At 25.8% G+C, this 17,148-nt stretch overlaps 1 protein-coding gene across 1 annotated transcript in view; it reads right to left on the reverse strand.

Annotated features, from left to right (window-relative positions):
- Positions 1-13,152, reverse strand: part of SP2353 (EGF like, fibronectin type III and laminin G domains protein pikachurin) — a 235,192-nt gene extending 222,040 nt beyond the window's left edge. The window contains exon 1 of the mRNA XM_016051983.4: positions 12,767-13,152. Coding sequence (XP_015907469.1) covers positions 12,767-12,884 — 118 coding nt within the window. The 5' untranslated portion in view covers positions 12,885-13,152. The remainder of the gene's footprint in view (positions 1-12,766) is intronic.
- Between the last annotated feature and the right edge of the window lie 3,996 nt (positions 13,153-17,148).

Genomic DNA, 17,148 nt, shown 5'->3' on the forward strand with positions numbered 1-17,148 from the left:
TGCTTGTTTGGAGAAATATTCATCTGGGTCTAAATTTGCTTTGTTGCATAAAATATCGTCAGAGCTAAGTAATTAGTCAATTTAAGGTTAAAGACTTCTAACCATTAAGACTGAGTCCTAGCGAATCAAAATTCTATCATGAGATCAAAAGTTATTCAGGGTGTTCTTTTGTTGAAGAACTTTACTTTAATACTTAACATCAAATATTTTTATTTAATAAATTTCAAGTCGAAAACTGTTTTTGTGTTGAAATGAAATCGAAATTACTGATTTTTAATTTCAATTTTTTGAACGGAAATTAAAGTCATTAATGCAGTAAATGAATAAAAATACAAAGAAAATTTAAAAAGAAAACGACAACAGAAATTTTTAGAAAAAAAAACAATGAATTGAAATTTTAAATGTTGAAAATCATAAAGAAGTTATATTTCAAACTGTTTAAGCGTTTTTTTTTAAAAGTTAATTAAACACAAAATTCAAAAATTATTTAATTATAATTTTATGATCTCAACTTTATTATTCATAATTTTCTTAAATATTCGTAAAATCAAAATTTAAAGAATAAAAATATATTTTATATATTTATATTTTTATTTTTAATAAAAATATTTTATATCTTTTTTTCTGCATAAATCTTGTACGGTGAATACTGTAAGCATAATTACACCCATCTTGTATGATGCAGATCTAATTTAAAACTTCAAATTACTTGAGAATTATTACAGGTAATTATATTTCTCAGAAATATTTTTTCTCTTAGGATACAGACACAGACATAAAGTTTGTGAGAATTTAAATTAAAAAAAAAAAGAAATTAGCACGCAGATGCTTTAGTGAAAATGAATATTATTTACGTAAAAATAAAACAATCACTATAAAGAAATTCTCATATCATTAAGAAAGCATATATTTAAAAAAAACTATTGCAGCGAATGAAAAAAAGCGAGAGACAGATTTGTGTGATAATGTTCTTGGGTCACGATATCCTTAAGGAAAAACTGAAAAAAAACAAAGGATGTGTGAACGCCTAGGCAATGAATGAGATTTTATACGTGAAATGGAGCAAAAGCCATAAATACAGCAGAACATGCAATCAATGTACAAAATTTATAAAATATCTACCAAAAGATACTTTAAAAATGTATTTCACCCTTTTTTTTTAGGTATGGTTATCATTCGCACAAACGAAAATTTTATTCTCCAAAACTGGATATATTTTTATTTGCTATTATTGTCACGTTTTTTGCCCTACTAAAAAACTTTTTTTGATTTTTTTATTACTTCTAACACAATTCCTACAGAAGTAGGGCAGAGCTTGCAATCAATGCACAAAATTTAAAAAATGTCTGTCTAAAGATACTTTAAAAATGTATTTTGCACTTTTTTTAGTGTGACATTATTTGTACAAACGAAAATTAAGGAATTTAATAATATAAAACTTGAGTTACATATTTATTTGCTTTTATTGTCACATTTTTGGCACTAGTAAAATAATAATTGTGAATTTTTCTAATTTCTTCTCTAATTACAGTGAAAAATAATTTCTAATCAGTGAAAATAAACGGTATTTAAACCATTCATTTGGCATTTGTTTTCGATCATATGGTAACTGTTTACCGGTAATACTGGTTTTATAAAAAATAGTTTCTGTTATCACAAATTTAGTAAGAAATGCAACACTAAAAAGTAAATTAAACCGAATAAATGATTTTTATGCCAAGCTTTAAGGTATCTTGATTAAAATGCGAAATTTGCACCAAATAAATATTGGTAAATATTTACCAAATTTTATACCGTATTATAAAACCATATTTCATTGTTAATTTTACCAAAATCATGACCAAAGTGCTTCAGTAAAAACTATAGAGTTTTTGGTGTTCTATAGAGCCAAAAACACGGTACATTTTACCATATTTTGATAGTTTTAACCATGTTCTTTCTTCTCAGTGAGGTAAAATTACTGCTTCCATTGAATACAAATAGAACACTTTACATATTGGATAAATTGAATATATATAGAATTTGAAATATATTTTCAGAGAAATTAAACAAAATTGTACTGAATGATGCGAGACAAAAATCTTCATCTCGAAATAAAATCTAGAATCCGAAGTAAATAATCTAGATTTCAAGTAAAATAAATTTTTTAAACCTTTTCAAAACAAACTAGCTTGAATCCGTTTTTAAAATATTCTATAAGAAATGTCAGGCTTAAAGCGAAGCTAATATTGAAAAAAGCTATTTGAAATAAATGCAAGTTTTTGAAAACATTTTAGATATATTTTTGCAACTTCAGTTTCTAGACCCGTTTTGAGTTCTTTAATACAGATTTTATTAAAAATTTCTTTTGATAATCTTTTTTTTTATATAGACATTTAAATCTTTTGAAAACATTTTATAAAAATGCTCTAACAGAAATAAAATAAATTTCAGACATTTTAACTTTTTTTTTTACAACTAACAAATGTAACTAAATACTTTATGATTAATATTTCATGCTATTATTATGAATAAAGAGATGATTCTAAAACGGAGTTATCTAACTCCTTTTACCACCCATAAATAAAAATTTTATAAATAATCTATGTATTGACTTTGCGTTAAAAATAATGCCTTGTTTATACATTTTTAATTAAAAATCACACTGAGAAAAAAAAGTCTGGTAAAATTACATCATCGTATTGATACAGACATTCTAATAAGCATGTTGTTACATATTTAATAAATCAGATGAAAATTGAAGTTATCAAACTTAAGTTTCCTGAGCTGTTTAGACTGACTTTTACGCATATAGCGAAAAACAAGTCTTCTTCGAGTCAATTCGAATTGACTCGAAGAAGACTTGAATTCGAATTCCATTAAGGAATATATGTTGTCGATAGTGGACCTTTACGATTTTTATACTGTAAAAATTTCCTGATCAAATTATGGTTAAATGTACCGGCACTCAGGATGTCAGTACATTTTATCGTAAATTCCATTAATACCGTAAGATTGTATGAAACAAAAAATCTGATATACAGTAATTTTAATAAAATAATACTTACTGTAAAATCACTCTAATTAAAAAAAAATGTTACTGTAAAAACTGAGGTACAAAATCGTACAGTAAAAATGGATTTTACGTATTCTGCACTCAGAATGCCAGCACTTTTAAACGTAATTTGAGTTTTTAACTGTGTAGAATTTCTAAAACATTTCATCAAGTCTCTACATTAGTATTTCGAAACTACAAATATGCCGTTTTAATAGAGCAGTTTAACAGCAGGGCAGTAATCGTAAAATACCACTGAAGTACTTGAAAACGAAAGAAATAAACGCAAAGGAAATCAAAACGCTTACGTTTTCTACATTCTGTAATCAAAATTTAGAACTCATCAAAAGACCGAAGACGTTTTAAACAAAGAGTTATAATAGTAAGAAAGGTAATAGACTGCAGTGCAGAGTCATAACATAGTGCCACATTGACCCAGGCGACGCTGTTATTTGGGTTAAAGGCACCATCATGAGTAATAGAGAGCGTTTATTGTCAAGATGGTTTCCGTCAAGAGAAAATATGACAAAATGAACTGTCACTTAAAATTTCTATCACAAAGACATTTCAGAAAACGCTTGAAAACGAGATAACGGTGTTTTAGGAAGAAATCGAAAACTGTGTTGCCTTGTGGGAAATGTCACAGCTTCGGTTAAGTACCCGAGAAAATGACACTCAGGTAAGGAAACGAGGTAATAAAATTAAAGCGCTCCTATAAGGATAAACGAGAAACAGTTAGAAAAATTCGGTTTGAGTATAATCTTTGCCTCTTGTATTGTTAGCTTAAAAGTACTGAAACAAGAGATATAATCCATTTTGAATTCATTGGCGATTGCTGTTGAAATTTCACTATATATTTCTTGAGGGAAAACAAACCATCGCTCTCGAAATTGAAACATGTCTTTCAAAACATTGTTAAGTGTCGACTTCTTGAAAAAATAAATGTGTTTTTTACGGGTTTTGTGGGGAGAGTTAGAAGTTTATATAAATATTATGATTAATACTAAAAATATAATTATGAATACCATAATTAATACAAATGCACACTGAAATTAGCATAGATAAATATTTAAATAAATATAAAGGTAAGTGTATTAATAATATCTAAAATTAAAGCGTTGCTATAATGATAAATGAGAAATAAAATAATTCGGTTTGAGTATAATCTTTACCTCTTATATTATAAGTTTTAAAAGTACTGAAAGAAGGGAAGTTATCCTATTTGAAGGGAAATAAAACATTGCTTTCGAAATCGAAACATGTCTTTTCAAACAAGTGTTGACATTGTATTGTACATTGTTAAGTATCGACTTCTTGAAAACGAAAATATGTTTTTCTGGATTTTGTGCAGATAGTTAGACGTATTATGTAGTTAGACGTGTTAGAAATATTATAATTAATATGTATGCATACTAAAATTAGTTTATAAATAAAGAATCAGGCTTATATATAATATCTAAAATTAAAGCTTTCCTATAAGGAAAAATGAGAAACTGAAAATATATGTTTTTGGTATAATGTTGGCCTCTTACACAGTGAGTTTCAAAGTACTGAAACAAGAGAATTATTCTATTTTAATTGAATTTCAGTTGCTGTAGAAGCTTCAAAATATATTTCTTAAAGAAAAACACTATATCGCTTTCGAAATTGAAACATGTCTTTCAAGACATTGCTAAGTCTGGAAAATACGTTTTGTTTTCTTGTGGGTTTGTTCGCAGAGTTAGACGGACTAGTATATATAAATATCTTTTTTATTACAATATTGTTCATAAAGTTTTAGCATTATTACTATTTACATATTTATTTAAACATTATTTAATCTGATATGCTTATCGGATATTTATGCTTATGTGCTTGTGCAATTTAAGTGCATAATAAACATTTAAAACTGCATAGATGCATTTTTAAAGTTTAAAACTTTTTTTTCTCCAGAAGTTGTTTAAATGAAAAAACATGTGTACGTTTTATTTTTTTAATATAAAGAAGGAAAATCGTATCAAAGCAACATGAAGAAATCTGGTTTAAAATTTAATGATACAATAATTGAACAAAAGAATGTTATTGTAAAATCCATGGTATATCAGATTTTGCGTAACTTGTTCTGATTAAGATCGACTTTACAGTAAAAACTACCAGTACCTTAAGTGGCGTAACCCTTTTTACAGTAATTTGATCCGGATTTTTTTACAGCTCATATGAAAAAAATTTAGATAGAGTTATGCAAAATCGATCAATATTTTCTTCATAAACATATGTTTTCATAAGTATTAGAAAAACAAGTCTGATTCTAAACCAGTATCCTTATTTATAAATACTAGGCTTGCGATTATTTAAATAAGAATTCAAAAACTCTAAATTTTTATTTCTCGAAATCACCTCTATTAGCTAGCAACTAACTCTCCGCATAACTGTATAAAAAAACTAAGCTAATTTTAAAGCTGTGACCGCGAAATTTTTAATATGCTTCAAAAATAGTTTTAATTTTCATCTATACAAAAGTTTCATCCTGTTTTAAAGTGTAAACTTAGCTTGAATAATTCTACATCAAAAACACTTCACGGTAGTAAAGGTCATATTTAACTTTCAGTTGCGGTTACAGTTCTCTCGGTTTGGTTGGAGAGGAGGAGTTCTTTGCAAATGTAATTAAGGAGGATAGTCGGTAATTACTATGGGTGACTTATGCGAGGCCAAGAAGTACTTTGGTAATCCCCCGTACTTTTCACTAAAGTAACATTCCGTCTTTTCTAGTTTAATTACAGTTTTCTATTTCACATTAAGAAAGAACATTTTTCGAGTACTTTAAACACAGCAGTTACAATTTTTAAAGCAAACAATACTTTATTTAACTTGTTTATTATCACTTTCATAATTTAAAAAAAAAGAACTGTAAATCTAATCCCAAAAGGAAAATATATATCATTACATTTATTTGCTGAGATTGTGTTTGTTTCTTCTCTATTTTTTTAATATTCTTCCACAAAATCTATTTTTTTATTTTTTCTTGTAGACTTATAGTTATAATTGTATTATTAATTTTTTAATCTAACTTCATTAAATCGACAAAAATTAACAAATATTTTTATGTCTGTCTAATTACAAATTATTTAATTCATTTAATTTAATTTAATTTAATTTTATTTTATTTATTTAACTTAATTATATTTTGTTTAATTTTATATGGTTTATAAATTAAAAAAAGTAAATATTTGTTATTGAATTGAAATTAGAAAAAAAACCCATTAAGGATTAACATTTTCTTCATTTATTTATTCATACAATTAAAAAAACTCATAAGCAAAACCTTTTTCAAAAGAACCTTTGTATTTTTATATGGTGTGGAAGCCTTTAATTTGTTGATTCGAAACCATAATACTAATTGCTCCCAAAATAATATCAAAGATCCAAAAAGTTTCGAATAGAGATTATGGATTGATATTTGACTAAAGAAATCTTAATGAAATTCGCTTATCAACAAACATAAAAATTCTTAATTGTAAAACTGTTCACTGATATTTTAATTGCTTCATTTTTTTTTATTTTGGGAAGAAACGCTGTTTAATCATTACAAGTCTGATTTTACGTGTTGGAATCAAATTGAAAGAAAAAAAGTTAGAAATATGACGTTTTCTATTAATTCGTTCTTTGGGATTTTAAATATATATATATATATATATATATATATATATATATATATATATATATATATATATATATATATATATATATATATATATATATATATATATATATATATATATATATATATATATATATATATATATATATATATATATATATATATATATATATATATATATATATATATAATACTTCGATAAATTACTTGAAAAATTCATTATACGTGAATCACATTTTAGAATTTTGAATGTCATAACGAAAATAAATCATTAAGTATTTAAATAAGTATAAACTAAGTTATAAGTTCTGAAATTTGACCATTGGGGCTCTATAACAAAAACAAAACATATCAAAAACTAATGTTTTTATGCATTAAAAGTTTTAGAAAAGTTGAATTTTATAGACCCAATTTTGAGGGTATAAGAAAAATTATTGCTGCGTATTGCTATTTTCTTCAATTACATAGATATAAAAATATATATGTGCAAGCAAAAAAATAGTATACTCAAAGAGAAAAAGAATAAATAATAAATAATGCTTTCCGAGTATCATTTATTGAATAAGTTTTATCATTTTGGAACAGAAAAAGGGCGTTATTTGAGAAAATCTGGCCAGACATCTTCCTGTCGTGCTCGGTTAAAGAAAAAAGTAAATATGATTAAAGGATACATATCGATTAACAAGGAAAGTAATTGGATAGAATATTATTTGGATAGAAGGAAATTGATCTCCCTTGCCTAAAAATTGGTATTAACTACGGTCTTTTTAGTCACGAAACCAGATGAAGAAAAATTTCTTTCCTTTGACTATGAATATTCAAGCTAAAAACAGCTAGAAATTACGTAAATAGATTCTGTTTTAAGCTACGTTTTAAAATCGCTTCAAGAAATTTAATTCCAACGTATATACTGTAAAAATTCCAGATCAAATTACGGTAAAGAAGCATTTGCTCTCAGGGTGCCGATGTTATTACTGGAGCATGTAACGAAACAAAAAAATATGCTATACCGTAATTTTTACAGCAATAATTACCGCAAAACCACGGCATCACTCTAGTTTAATAACTATTACTGAAAGAAATTACGGTATAATTTTATGGTAAATATGGATTTTACGGATGATTATTCCAAAAGTGCCGGTACTTTATACCTTAGTTTGATCCAGAATTTTTACAGTGTACGTACAGTGTTTTTACAGAGTATTTTTTAGGGAAAAAAGACACTCTAAATATAATAAATTTCGAATAACTAAATTCCTTTCAAGCCTGTATCTAATGTATCAATTTAATAAAGATCAATACTATTATTATTTCGTGTTTGTTTCACAAACCATGGAATGCTTTATTATGCATCTAGTGTGGGAGAACATAAAACGAAGATTTATTTTTTATGCTAGGTTATTAAATCTGAAAGTGATCGAAAATTATCTTCTTGTTTTAAAGAAATGTCTTAGAAATGATTTTGTTTTCTAGAGAATACTGCTTAAAAATATTTTTGTTTAGTCCTGAATGCTTCAAATGTTTGCGTTATCTTTTTGCTAGATGCTAATCCAGATTTATTAAAATAAAAGTTTTATCTACTTCTAGAATTATGAAACGTATCATTTTGCGATTTATAGTACAGTCAATGAAAATACATCATATACGTTATAGAGCATGACGATTTATTGAAATTGCATTTTCAGATATTTTGTTTAAAAAGAATAAATAAAAAATGGGGTGAAAGTTAAAATAACCATAGATTGTGCGAGGATTTTAAGTTCTTAATGTTTTTTCAAATTAAAATATAAGACTTATGGATTAACTTTTTAGACTATGTCACAAATTTATTAAAAAAACAAAAAGCATAAAACGTAATACAATACTTTTAAAAATAATTCCTATAAATAAATGATCCTGATTTTGAAGTGCAGTTTCATTTTTTTTATTTTCGTTAATTTTCTATTATTACTTATTGATTAGTCGCGTTAGAATAAATTATTTATGTTGAAAAACAGGATTTTTTTAATAAATCTTCAAATTAATAATGTTTTTTTTTAATATCAGCTTTTTTTTTAAAAAAAAAGTAGCTTATGCCGTTAAATGAGGTAGCTTAACCAGGTTCTTATATGATTTATTTTTCACAACTTTTTAATAATGCAGTGGTATGCAGAAATTGTTCATAATTAAAAATAAAATGCAACTATTGATATGGTATAATTGAAATGGAAATAGTAAAATCAGTTTTATTTATGACTTTTTTTACTTTTTAAATTTTTTAAAAATTGTTATGAAGATATTAAATATTGCGGGAGATTACATTCTAAAAGCAAACCTGTTTGTCCGACTTAAAAATAATTGCTCTGAAATGTTTTATTAATTATAAGCTCCATAGATGCTCATAGATGTTGGTCCTTCGATCATTATGAATAAAAAGTTAATTATTAGTAAACGACTATGAATAATCGAAAACCAAAATCAAATCCATAATGGAACAGTTTTTTATGCATACATATTTAAAACTTGTAAATTTTTTTTTTATCTAAACAGCAAATAGAGTAACAGATTACCGTATTGATATAGATTTCTTTGAAAAATTTAGCCACATTTTTAATATTTCATGTATTTGTTTTCCATATGAATTTTCGTACAATTATTTCTTTTAGTTGATGACTTTTATTTTTGAATATTAGAAGTGCTTTGTGATAATGTGCTTTGTTTTTTTAATGTAGGGATTTGACAGAATTTGATTTTGATATACAGTTAGTATTTTAATTATTTTTATTCCATATTAAGGAAAAAATTAAACGATACCTTAGACGATAAATTTTTTTTAAAAAAAGGAAGAAATCGATGAAACATGAAATGTTTTTGGCAAGTTTTAAATAATTGATAGTTTTAATTTCTAAACATATTAAATGAGACTGGCATGAAATGCTAATGCTCAACCCAATCGCACTTGAATGACAATTCATAGTTGCGAGTATACTTTTTCTCCATAGAACATTTATAACTTTGGAATTTATGGACATAAAAAGATGCTGGCTACAATTTTAAATTCCCTTCAAAATTCCCCACAATTTTAAATTCCCTTTTTTTCCTTCTTAGGAAGGGCTAGTTTATAGATTATAAAATCTGGAATCAATTTAAATACAGAATTAAATTCAAGAACAATCAATTAATTTCTTTAAATGCTATGCAGGAATTCTGCTTGAGATATTTTGTAGAATCTATTGGCTTAAATATATTTTCATAACCGAATCATTGTGACATATAAAATTGATTCCGGAAATTAACTTAGAGCATCTTATCTTATAGCAAATCTCTCTAAGACACCTACACTGTAAAAAAATCGGGATCAAATTGTGGTAAAAAGTACAAGCACTTAGGGTGCATAATTCGTAAAATCCATTTCACTGTCAGATACCGTATACCGTATTTTTTCAGTAATATTTATTTAATTACAGTGATTTCCTAGTAAATATTACTGCAAAAATTACGGCAGATCAGATTTTATCTCCTTAAAATTTTGCTGTAAGTAGGGATTTTACGGTAAAATGCACCGCCACCCGGAGTGCTGGTGATTTTTTCCGGAATTTTTTATATTGTAGTCAAACAGATATTTCATGTAGAGGTTTCGATTCGGCTTTTAAAAAAGTAATGATAGTAGCGAGAAGGAGACAAACTTCGATCAATTAGTGCATTTATGAACACCACTATATGTTAATTCATAAAGAAAATATACCTTTAAGAAATCTATACTCTATCAGATCTGTAGAAATTAAATTGAAATTCCTACTTGTATTATCATGAATATGCTAACATTTATACATTTCTCTAAGCTAAATGGCGATCCTTGGGCACGGTTTCACGAAAGATGTACCGGAAATGTCGCGCGCTATTCGGGCTAAATATTTTTCCACGGGCAGTGCTCAGGTCAGAAAATAATATATAAAATATGTTAGGTCTATTTTGGAGCAAATATCATGTTAGAATTTATTTAAAACTTCAAATTTGGGCCTTAAATAAGTCTCCAGTTCTATTCGTCCAGCAAACGAAGTGTAATGTTGACTGTAAATGATTTCTTTAAATTAAGACTTTTTCATTTAATTAAGAACCTCGATCTCTGTGATTTTCAAGAATTTTCAAGATTAAATGTAATAATTAGAATAAATTTCTATCTTTTGATTTATGAATTCCGAAATAACTCAGTATTTTAGTAGTATTTTTAAGATAGCATTTTAATAGCTGAAATAAAAATGTAACTAAAATTCTTTTGAAATCTATTTTAAAATATATATCTTATATTGAGCTTTTAAGTATCTGAAAAGATTTTTTTAAGTGTTATTCACCATTGCTGATTCGATAACTTTTCTACGACTTTTTATAATTTGTTTCTTTCTCAAACTTATATTTAATATATATAACCAAAACGAACTAGACAAAAAATTATATGTATATTATTTCTTTACCTAAAAGATTAAGTGAACGAAAAAATCCAGCCTTGTATGCGATTAGCACTTAGGATACATTTCTTTTTATACAGAAACATGGGTAGTTTAATACATCAAACTTAGTATTTTTTTAAAAATAATTTTAGGAAGTGCGATGTAAGGTCGTTTTCTACAGAGCTTATAACACAATTTGATAATTTGGATCGGGTAAGATAAGGATGTAAGGAAGGAAGTTAATATTGATTTCACTCATTTGAATGAATCAGATATGGGAAAGTAAACTAGCAGCTTCTTTTTTATTTTTCAAATATCGATATAAGTTATATTTTAGTAATTATGCAAACTACCAAAAAAGTATCAAACTTTTTTTTAATGTCTCTGTTCTGATTTAAAATGTTGGTTATTATTAGTCTAAGTTATGTTTGGGTTTCAATTTTTTTTAAAAGTTTTTTATTACTAATTTTGGACACGTTTGGATGAATAACAATATTTGTCTAGGAATTATTCATACGTAGATGCTTAATATTAAACATAAATATCTTGACGAAAAGAACTTTATCATAAAATATATGTAAAAAAAATAAAAGAGCTTGCAAATATTTTTAAAATTCTTAATAAATTCTTATTAGCATTTTTTTAAATACATAAATATTTTATATGCCTACCCAAATATGTAACATATCTTTAAAAAAGATCTAAAACTTAAATCAATGCACAATACTTGTAACTTCGAATGACATTATTATTTTAAGCGGAAACGTTTTCTAAAATTTTAGACGCAAAAGACAAAATTGATATAAAAATATAAAAAAAATTATAAACGGAACGACCTTACTGTTTTCATAAATAGGTACTAAATAATGAAGCAAAATTCAATTAATGCTGAGTTGATATTTGGTAATGTGTTGTTTTGTTTAATAAATGGTTCTGTAGGTTTCACATTTGCCCTACATTGAATACAAATATAGGTGAAGTACAAGAAAAACGGAAAATATATGGATCGAAAACTCAGATAATAATTGTACTTATAATATTAAAATACTGATTAATATCCAAAGTTTGATACGGTAAATTTAAAAAAGTTATGCTTTTATTTTGATTTTAAAATGAAGCATTTTTTTAATGGATTTTACTTTGAAATTCCCATTTTTTTAAATAAATTTAATCTATGTATATGCATACTAAGCTAAGAAGAAAGGTTTGTTACTTGTAATTTAGCTAATGCAGAATATGTTTAAAATCAAATGTTAAAAATAAAACAAAAACGAAAAAAACTTTGTTTCAGTTTTGATAAGGCGTGTTTTCAATTTTGAATAAACTATTCTTTTATTGGTATTATGCTAAGAACTGTTTTTTTTTGTGTTCAAATTACAGAAATTTTTTTTTTCTTTTTTAAAAAGTAATTTATAAAATTTATTTTCTAAAAAAGGAAAATTAATTCCTATAATTATTCTTTTTCAGTATAAAAATATTAAGTAGATTTAAAAAAAAATTTTTTTTTTGATGTTATGTGGGGCGATAGGCTGTTTGATCAAAGTTTTTTTTCTTTTTTCTAAATTTAAAATGTTTGATTTTTACTTTTTATCACTTCATGCAAAATTCAAACAATGTATGAGAGCTAATCATCCTATTAAAAACTTCAGAATTATCCAAAGCACTTACCTTGGAAAGCAGCTTCAAAATTTTTAGCTGATTCTGTTGATTCAAAGTTGATAATTAAAGTAAGAACTATAATAAGCATGATGTAAGCAATAAGCTCCCTGAGTACCAGGGGTGCCATGTCCCTAGAATCATACACCGGTCGATAGAAAATTGAGGAGAAAAGTTCTCTTTTTTATTATTTCAAGAACAAAAGTTTCAATTTATTTCTAGTTTTTCTTATTTTTTCATAAATGATGCGTTTAATAATAAACGACGAATCACTTAATTATAATTTTTGTTCGGTCAATAAGCGGTTCAATAACTGGCGCCCATTTTCACTTTATCTCAAAGCGGTTCTCACCTACGAAGTTCTGCTTACTGTGAAGACAGAGCCGCAATTGAATCTCTTTCCAGAGCAGCAGTCTCTTACTGGATATTGTAGGCGCGGTCGATTTTAGGTAAAGGGGGAAGCTGGTAGAGTAGAATGCGGTGGTGCTTTAGATGAGCAAGGTATATTTTATTTTCTTCATCAGATGACGATTTTTTTTTTCTTTCACTTTTTCACCACTTCCGGGCTGATATGTGTTTTATTGGTTTCGGGGGTATTATTCATCTACGTTACCTATGTTGTGTTTTCATTTTGCATTTCTTTTAAAGGGACTGTTACTAAATTGATAAATTAAAAATTTTTATAATCAGTATGCTTAATGTTTAAAAGAAAATTCATATTATTTTAAAAAGATTATTTTAGTAGTTTTTATTTAAGCAAGAATTATAAAGAATATTTAAAAAAAAAATTCAAATTTTTGAAATCAGATTATTTTTCCAATGAGAAAAGATTTTTAAAAATTTATATTCTTTTCTCACGAAATAAACTTCCTTTAGATGAGCAAGCTACATGTTATTTTATTCATCAGATGACAATTTTTTTTCTTTCGATTTTTTACTACTTCTTGGCTGATGTGTGTTTTATTGTTTTGGGATGCATTATTCATCTACTTTACCTATGTGATTACTTTTTACATTTTTTAAGGGACTGTAACTAAACTAATGAGTTAAAAATTGCGATAATCAATATGCTCAGTATTAAATGAAAAATTCATATTATTTTAATAAGATTTATTTTATTAGATTATGTTTAAGTAAGAATTTATAGAAAAATACTAACTTTTCTATATTTTTGAAGTTTAATTATTTTTCCAGTGCTGAACTAATTTTAATTTTTTTTCTTATTTTCTCACTAATTGATTGCTATGTATAATTGTATAATTGATTGCTATGTATTGATTGCTATGTATAATTGATTGATATGTTTCAAGGGTTATAAGCAAGGTACATTTTATTTTCTTCGTCAAATTAGGATTTTTTTTTCTTCGCGTTTTCGGGTTGATGTGTGTTTTATTGTTTTGGGGGTGTATGCATTTACATTACCTATTTCATGCATTAAATTTTACATATAAGTTTGATATACATTTTGAAAGGAACTGCAATTAAATTCATACGTTAAAAGATACCTTTATTATGTTTAACATTAAGTAGAAAATTGATATTCATGTTTGCTAATTCATGTTAGAGTAAATTCATGTTATGTGCAAATTATGTTATGTATAAAGTAGAAAATTATTTTATGTATTCATATTTAGTGGTATTTAAAAAGATGCCTCTGAAGAGTTGTTTTATAAAGAAAGAAATGTAAGGTAAATTAAAACCTTTTTATTATGATAATTTCCTGTTTAAAACAATTTTTCATAGGTCAAATTTTTAATTATAAGAAAAGGTTTAGATAATTAAAAAAAAAAAAGAAAGAAGAATTTCCTAAGTTCGTGGAATTTTTAAATCTTAGCCCAGTTTCTCATTTATTCAAAAGAGGAACAATTTGTTTGTACTTAAAAAAAGAAAGAAAAAAAATTATCATATTAAAATATGAAAAATATGAATTGAAAGTACAAATGGTTTAAACTCCTTTACCGCTTTAAAATTCAATGTTTTTTCAGTCGCCATGTGATATTTTTAAAAACATTTCATAGAAAATTGATTTTAAAAGAACATACTGTGGCGTTTCGATATTTCTGAGGAAACTAAATCATTAATTATAAAAGAGACAGTTGGAAAATTAAAAATGTTAGTTTAACCCATTTTTGGATGAACATTAAAAAATTATAAAATGGGATACTATTTTCATTGAAATAATCTTAAATTACATTAATTAAACTACGAAAAAGTTTAGCGCATAAAAGATAATATTTTATATAAGAAATAAAATGGTACGAATACGCATCCTTGGATTAAATCAATGAACAAACCATTTAGTTGAACACTAGATTTTTTTATGAAATTTGTTTCATTTTATTTTATTTGCAGAATTTTAAACTTTAATCCGTCATAAAAGCACATGAACAATCTCAAATGGAACAATTATACACTTTCTGAAACAAAAATCCGTTAATGACCGTTTCGAGTTAAGAAAGGAGAGTTGTCTAAAAATTTCTCAAAAAAAAGGAGAAAAGGAGTTCATTCCAATTGAATTACTAATATTTTAAAGATGTCTTCCAAACCCTTGACAATAACTGAAAAATAAAAGCCACAGTGTTAATAAAAGCATTTATTGAAATGGTGCGTTTACGGTCGAAAATGCGTTAAAAAGTACATGGGATCGTTTCCCCTGACCCCAATGACAATGTCAGGGATGTCAATGTTCCATCTCTCCCCCCTGTCTTCAGTAAAAAACAGAGGGTGAACTGTTTTATTCTGCAGGAAAACAATTTGAGCTGATATATGACAAAAATCCCATGCACTTAATGGCATTGTTATATTTGGAAAAAATTTTTTAGATTAAAAAATGTTCTTAAAAAATTTAATTGCGAGATAGTGATATTCTCTTGTTAAAAATATTCAAAATTATAATTTTAATTCTAAGAAAGGTTTAAAAAATTAAAACCTTTTGTTACAAAGCAAAAGGGCGTGTAATCTTTTTGTCCGAACAGCATTTTTACATTTCTTAAGAAAAGAAGAAATTATCTTGCACTAGGAAAACAAATAGTTAAAATTGCGAAACATCGTGGGTTGAACGCTTGGAAGGTTAAACCATTCTGCATTTTTTGAATTTAATAGGTTTCTTAATCGCAATATGATTTTTTAAAAGCATTTTTTCAAAAGCAGAAAACTTTTACGTTGAAATTTATGTAACACTAACAATTTAGTTCTTAGACAATTTAAATTCACTCGTAATTTAAATTCAATCGAATATTAAATATCAATTTGTCTACTTTTCAGGAAGTTAATCTTTTTAAAATCATGATTATATATTATTTAAAATAAATTATACTTCTTATGATCAAGATATTTGGCTTCAGTTAAATATTTCTTTTTTCGTTTCAGCATTTGACATCAGGCAACAAAAGAAAATTTAAATATATATTATCTTTGTGTAGGCGAAATAAAGAATTTTTCCATATGATGAAATATTCTGAATTTCCTGCTTTGAATAAAAATAATTGTAAGTGGTTTCTAGTTTTTTGTTAATGATCTTGTGTTTAAAAATTGAATATTCACTTTATGACTTTTAAAGTGGCAACAGAGTAAGGTTTGACCTTATCACTATAAATCATATACTACTTTAAAATCCTACTTTTTTATTGAAACTATTTTAACTCTAAAAATTAATGAATAGTTTTACTACAGTTTTTAACTTTTGAAAATATTTTTATTGACTTACTAAGTGCTAAGAATTTGCACAAATTAATAAAGAATTTTAACAGCAGAGCATTACTTTTCATTAACGTAACTATTCGTTTGTTGTGCAGGAAAGCAGAAAATATTGTAAGTAACAATATGCTTACAAGCATATAACTTACAGGTAATAGCAAACAAGTAATAACAAATCAGTAGTAACTAAACATTAAAGTAATAACTAAACATTATCTGGTACATTACAAAATGCATTTCATTATTTCTGAATTCATTTTTTAATTTCACTGCATTTTATTTAAAAAAAAATACATATTCTTCATTTGAAAGTTGATATTAAGGGATAGAATGCGAGATTTTATTTCTTAAATTTTCATTTTTCTTTTCACATTTTAAATTTTTTTACTCAAAGTATGTGACATTACGCATGTTTTAAAATAACCTAGTTGGAAAATGAATATGATACTCAAATTAGCATTCCTCACTTAGAAAACAGTTCAGAGAGATATAAAATAAAATGAGGCTATTAGTACTCTTTCGCTCCCTTTCTTGAAATTATGGCATAAGGAATTTTTGAACTTACAAATATTTGCAAGAAATATTTACTTAATAAGGTAAATTAAAAAAAAGCGGTTTCACGAACTTAAAAAATGTTTATGTTTTACAAAACAGGCTTTGCGTATTATGCGTTTTTCAAATTTGGTTGTTGTTAACGA

This window comes from Parasteatoda tepidariorum, chromosome 11 (assembly GCF_982258835.1).
Source record: "Parasteatoda tepidariorum strain Cologne lab strain chromosome 11, Ptep-v5.0, whole genome shotgun sequence".
Lineage (NCBI taxonomy): Eukaryota > Metazoa > Arthropoda > Arachnida > Araneae > Theridiidae > Parasteatoda > Parasteatoda tepidariorum.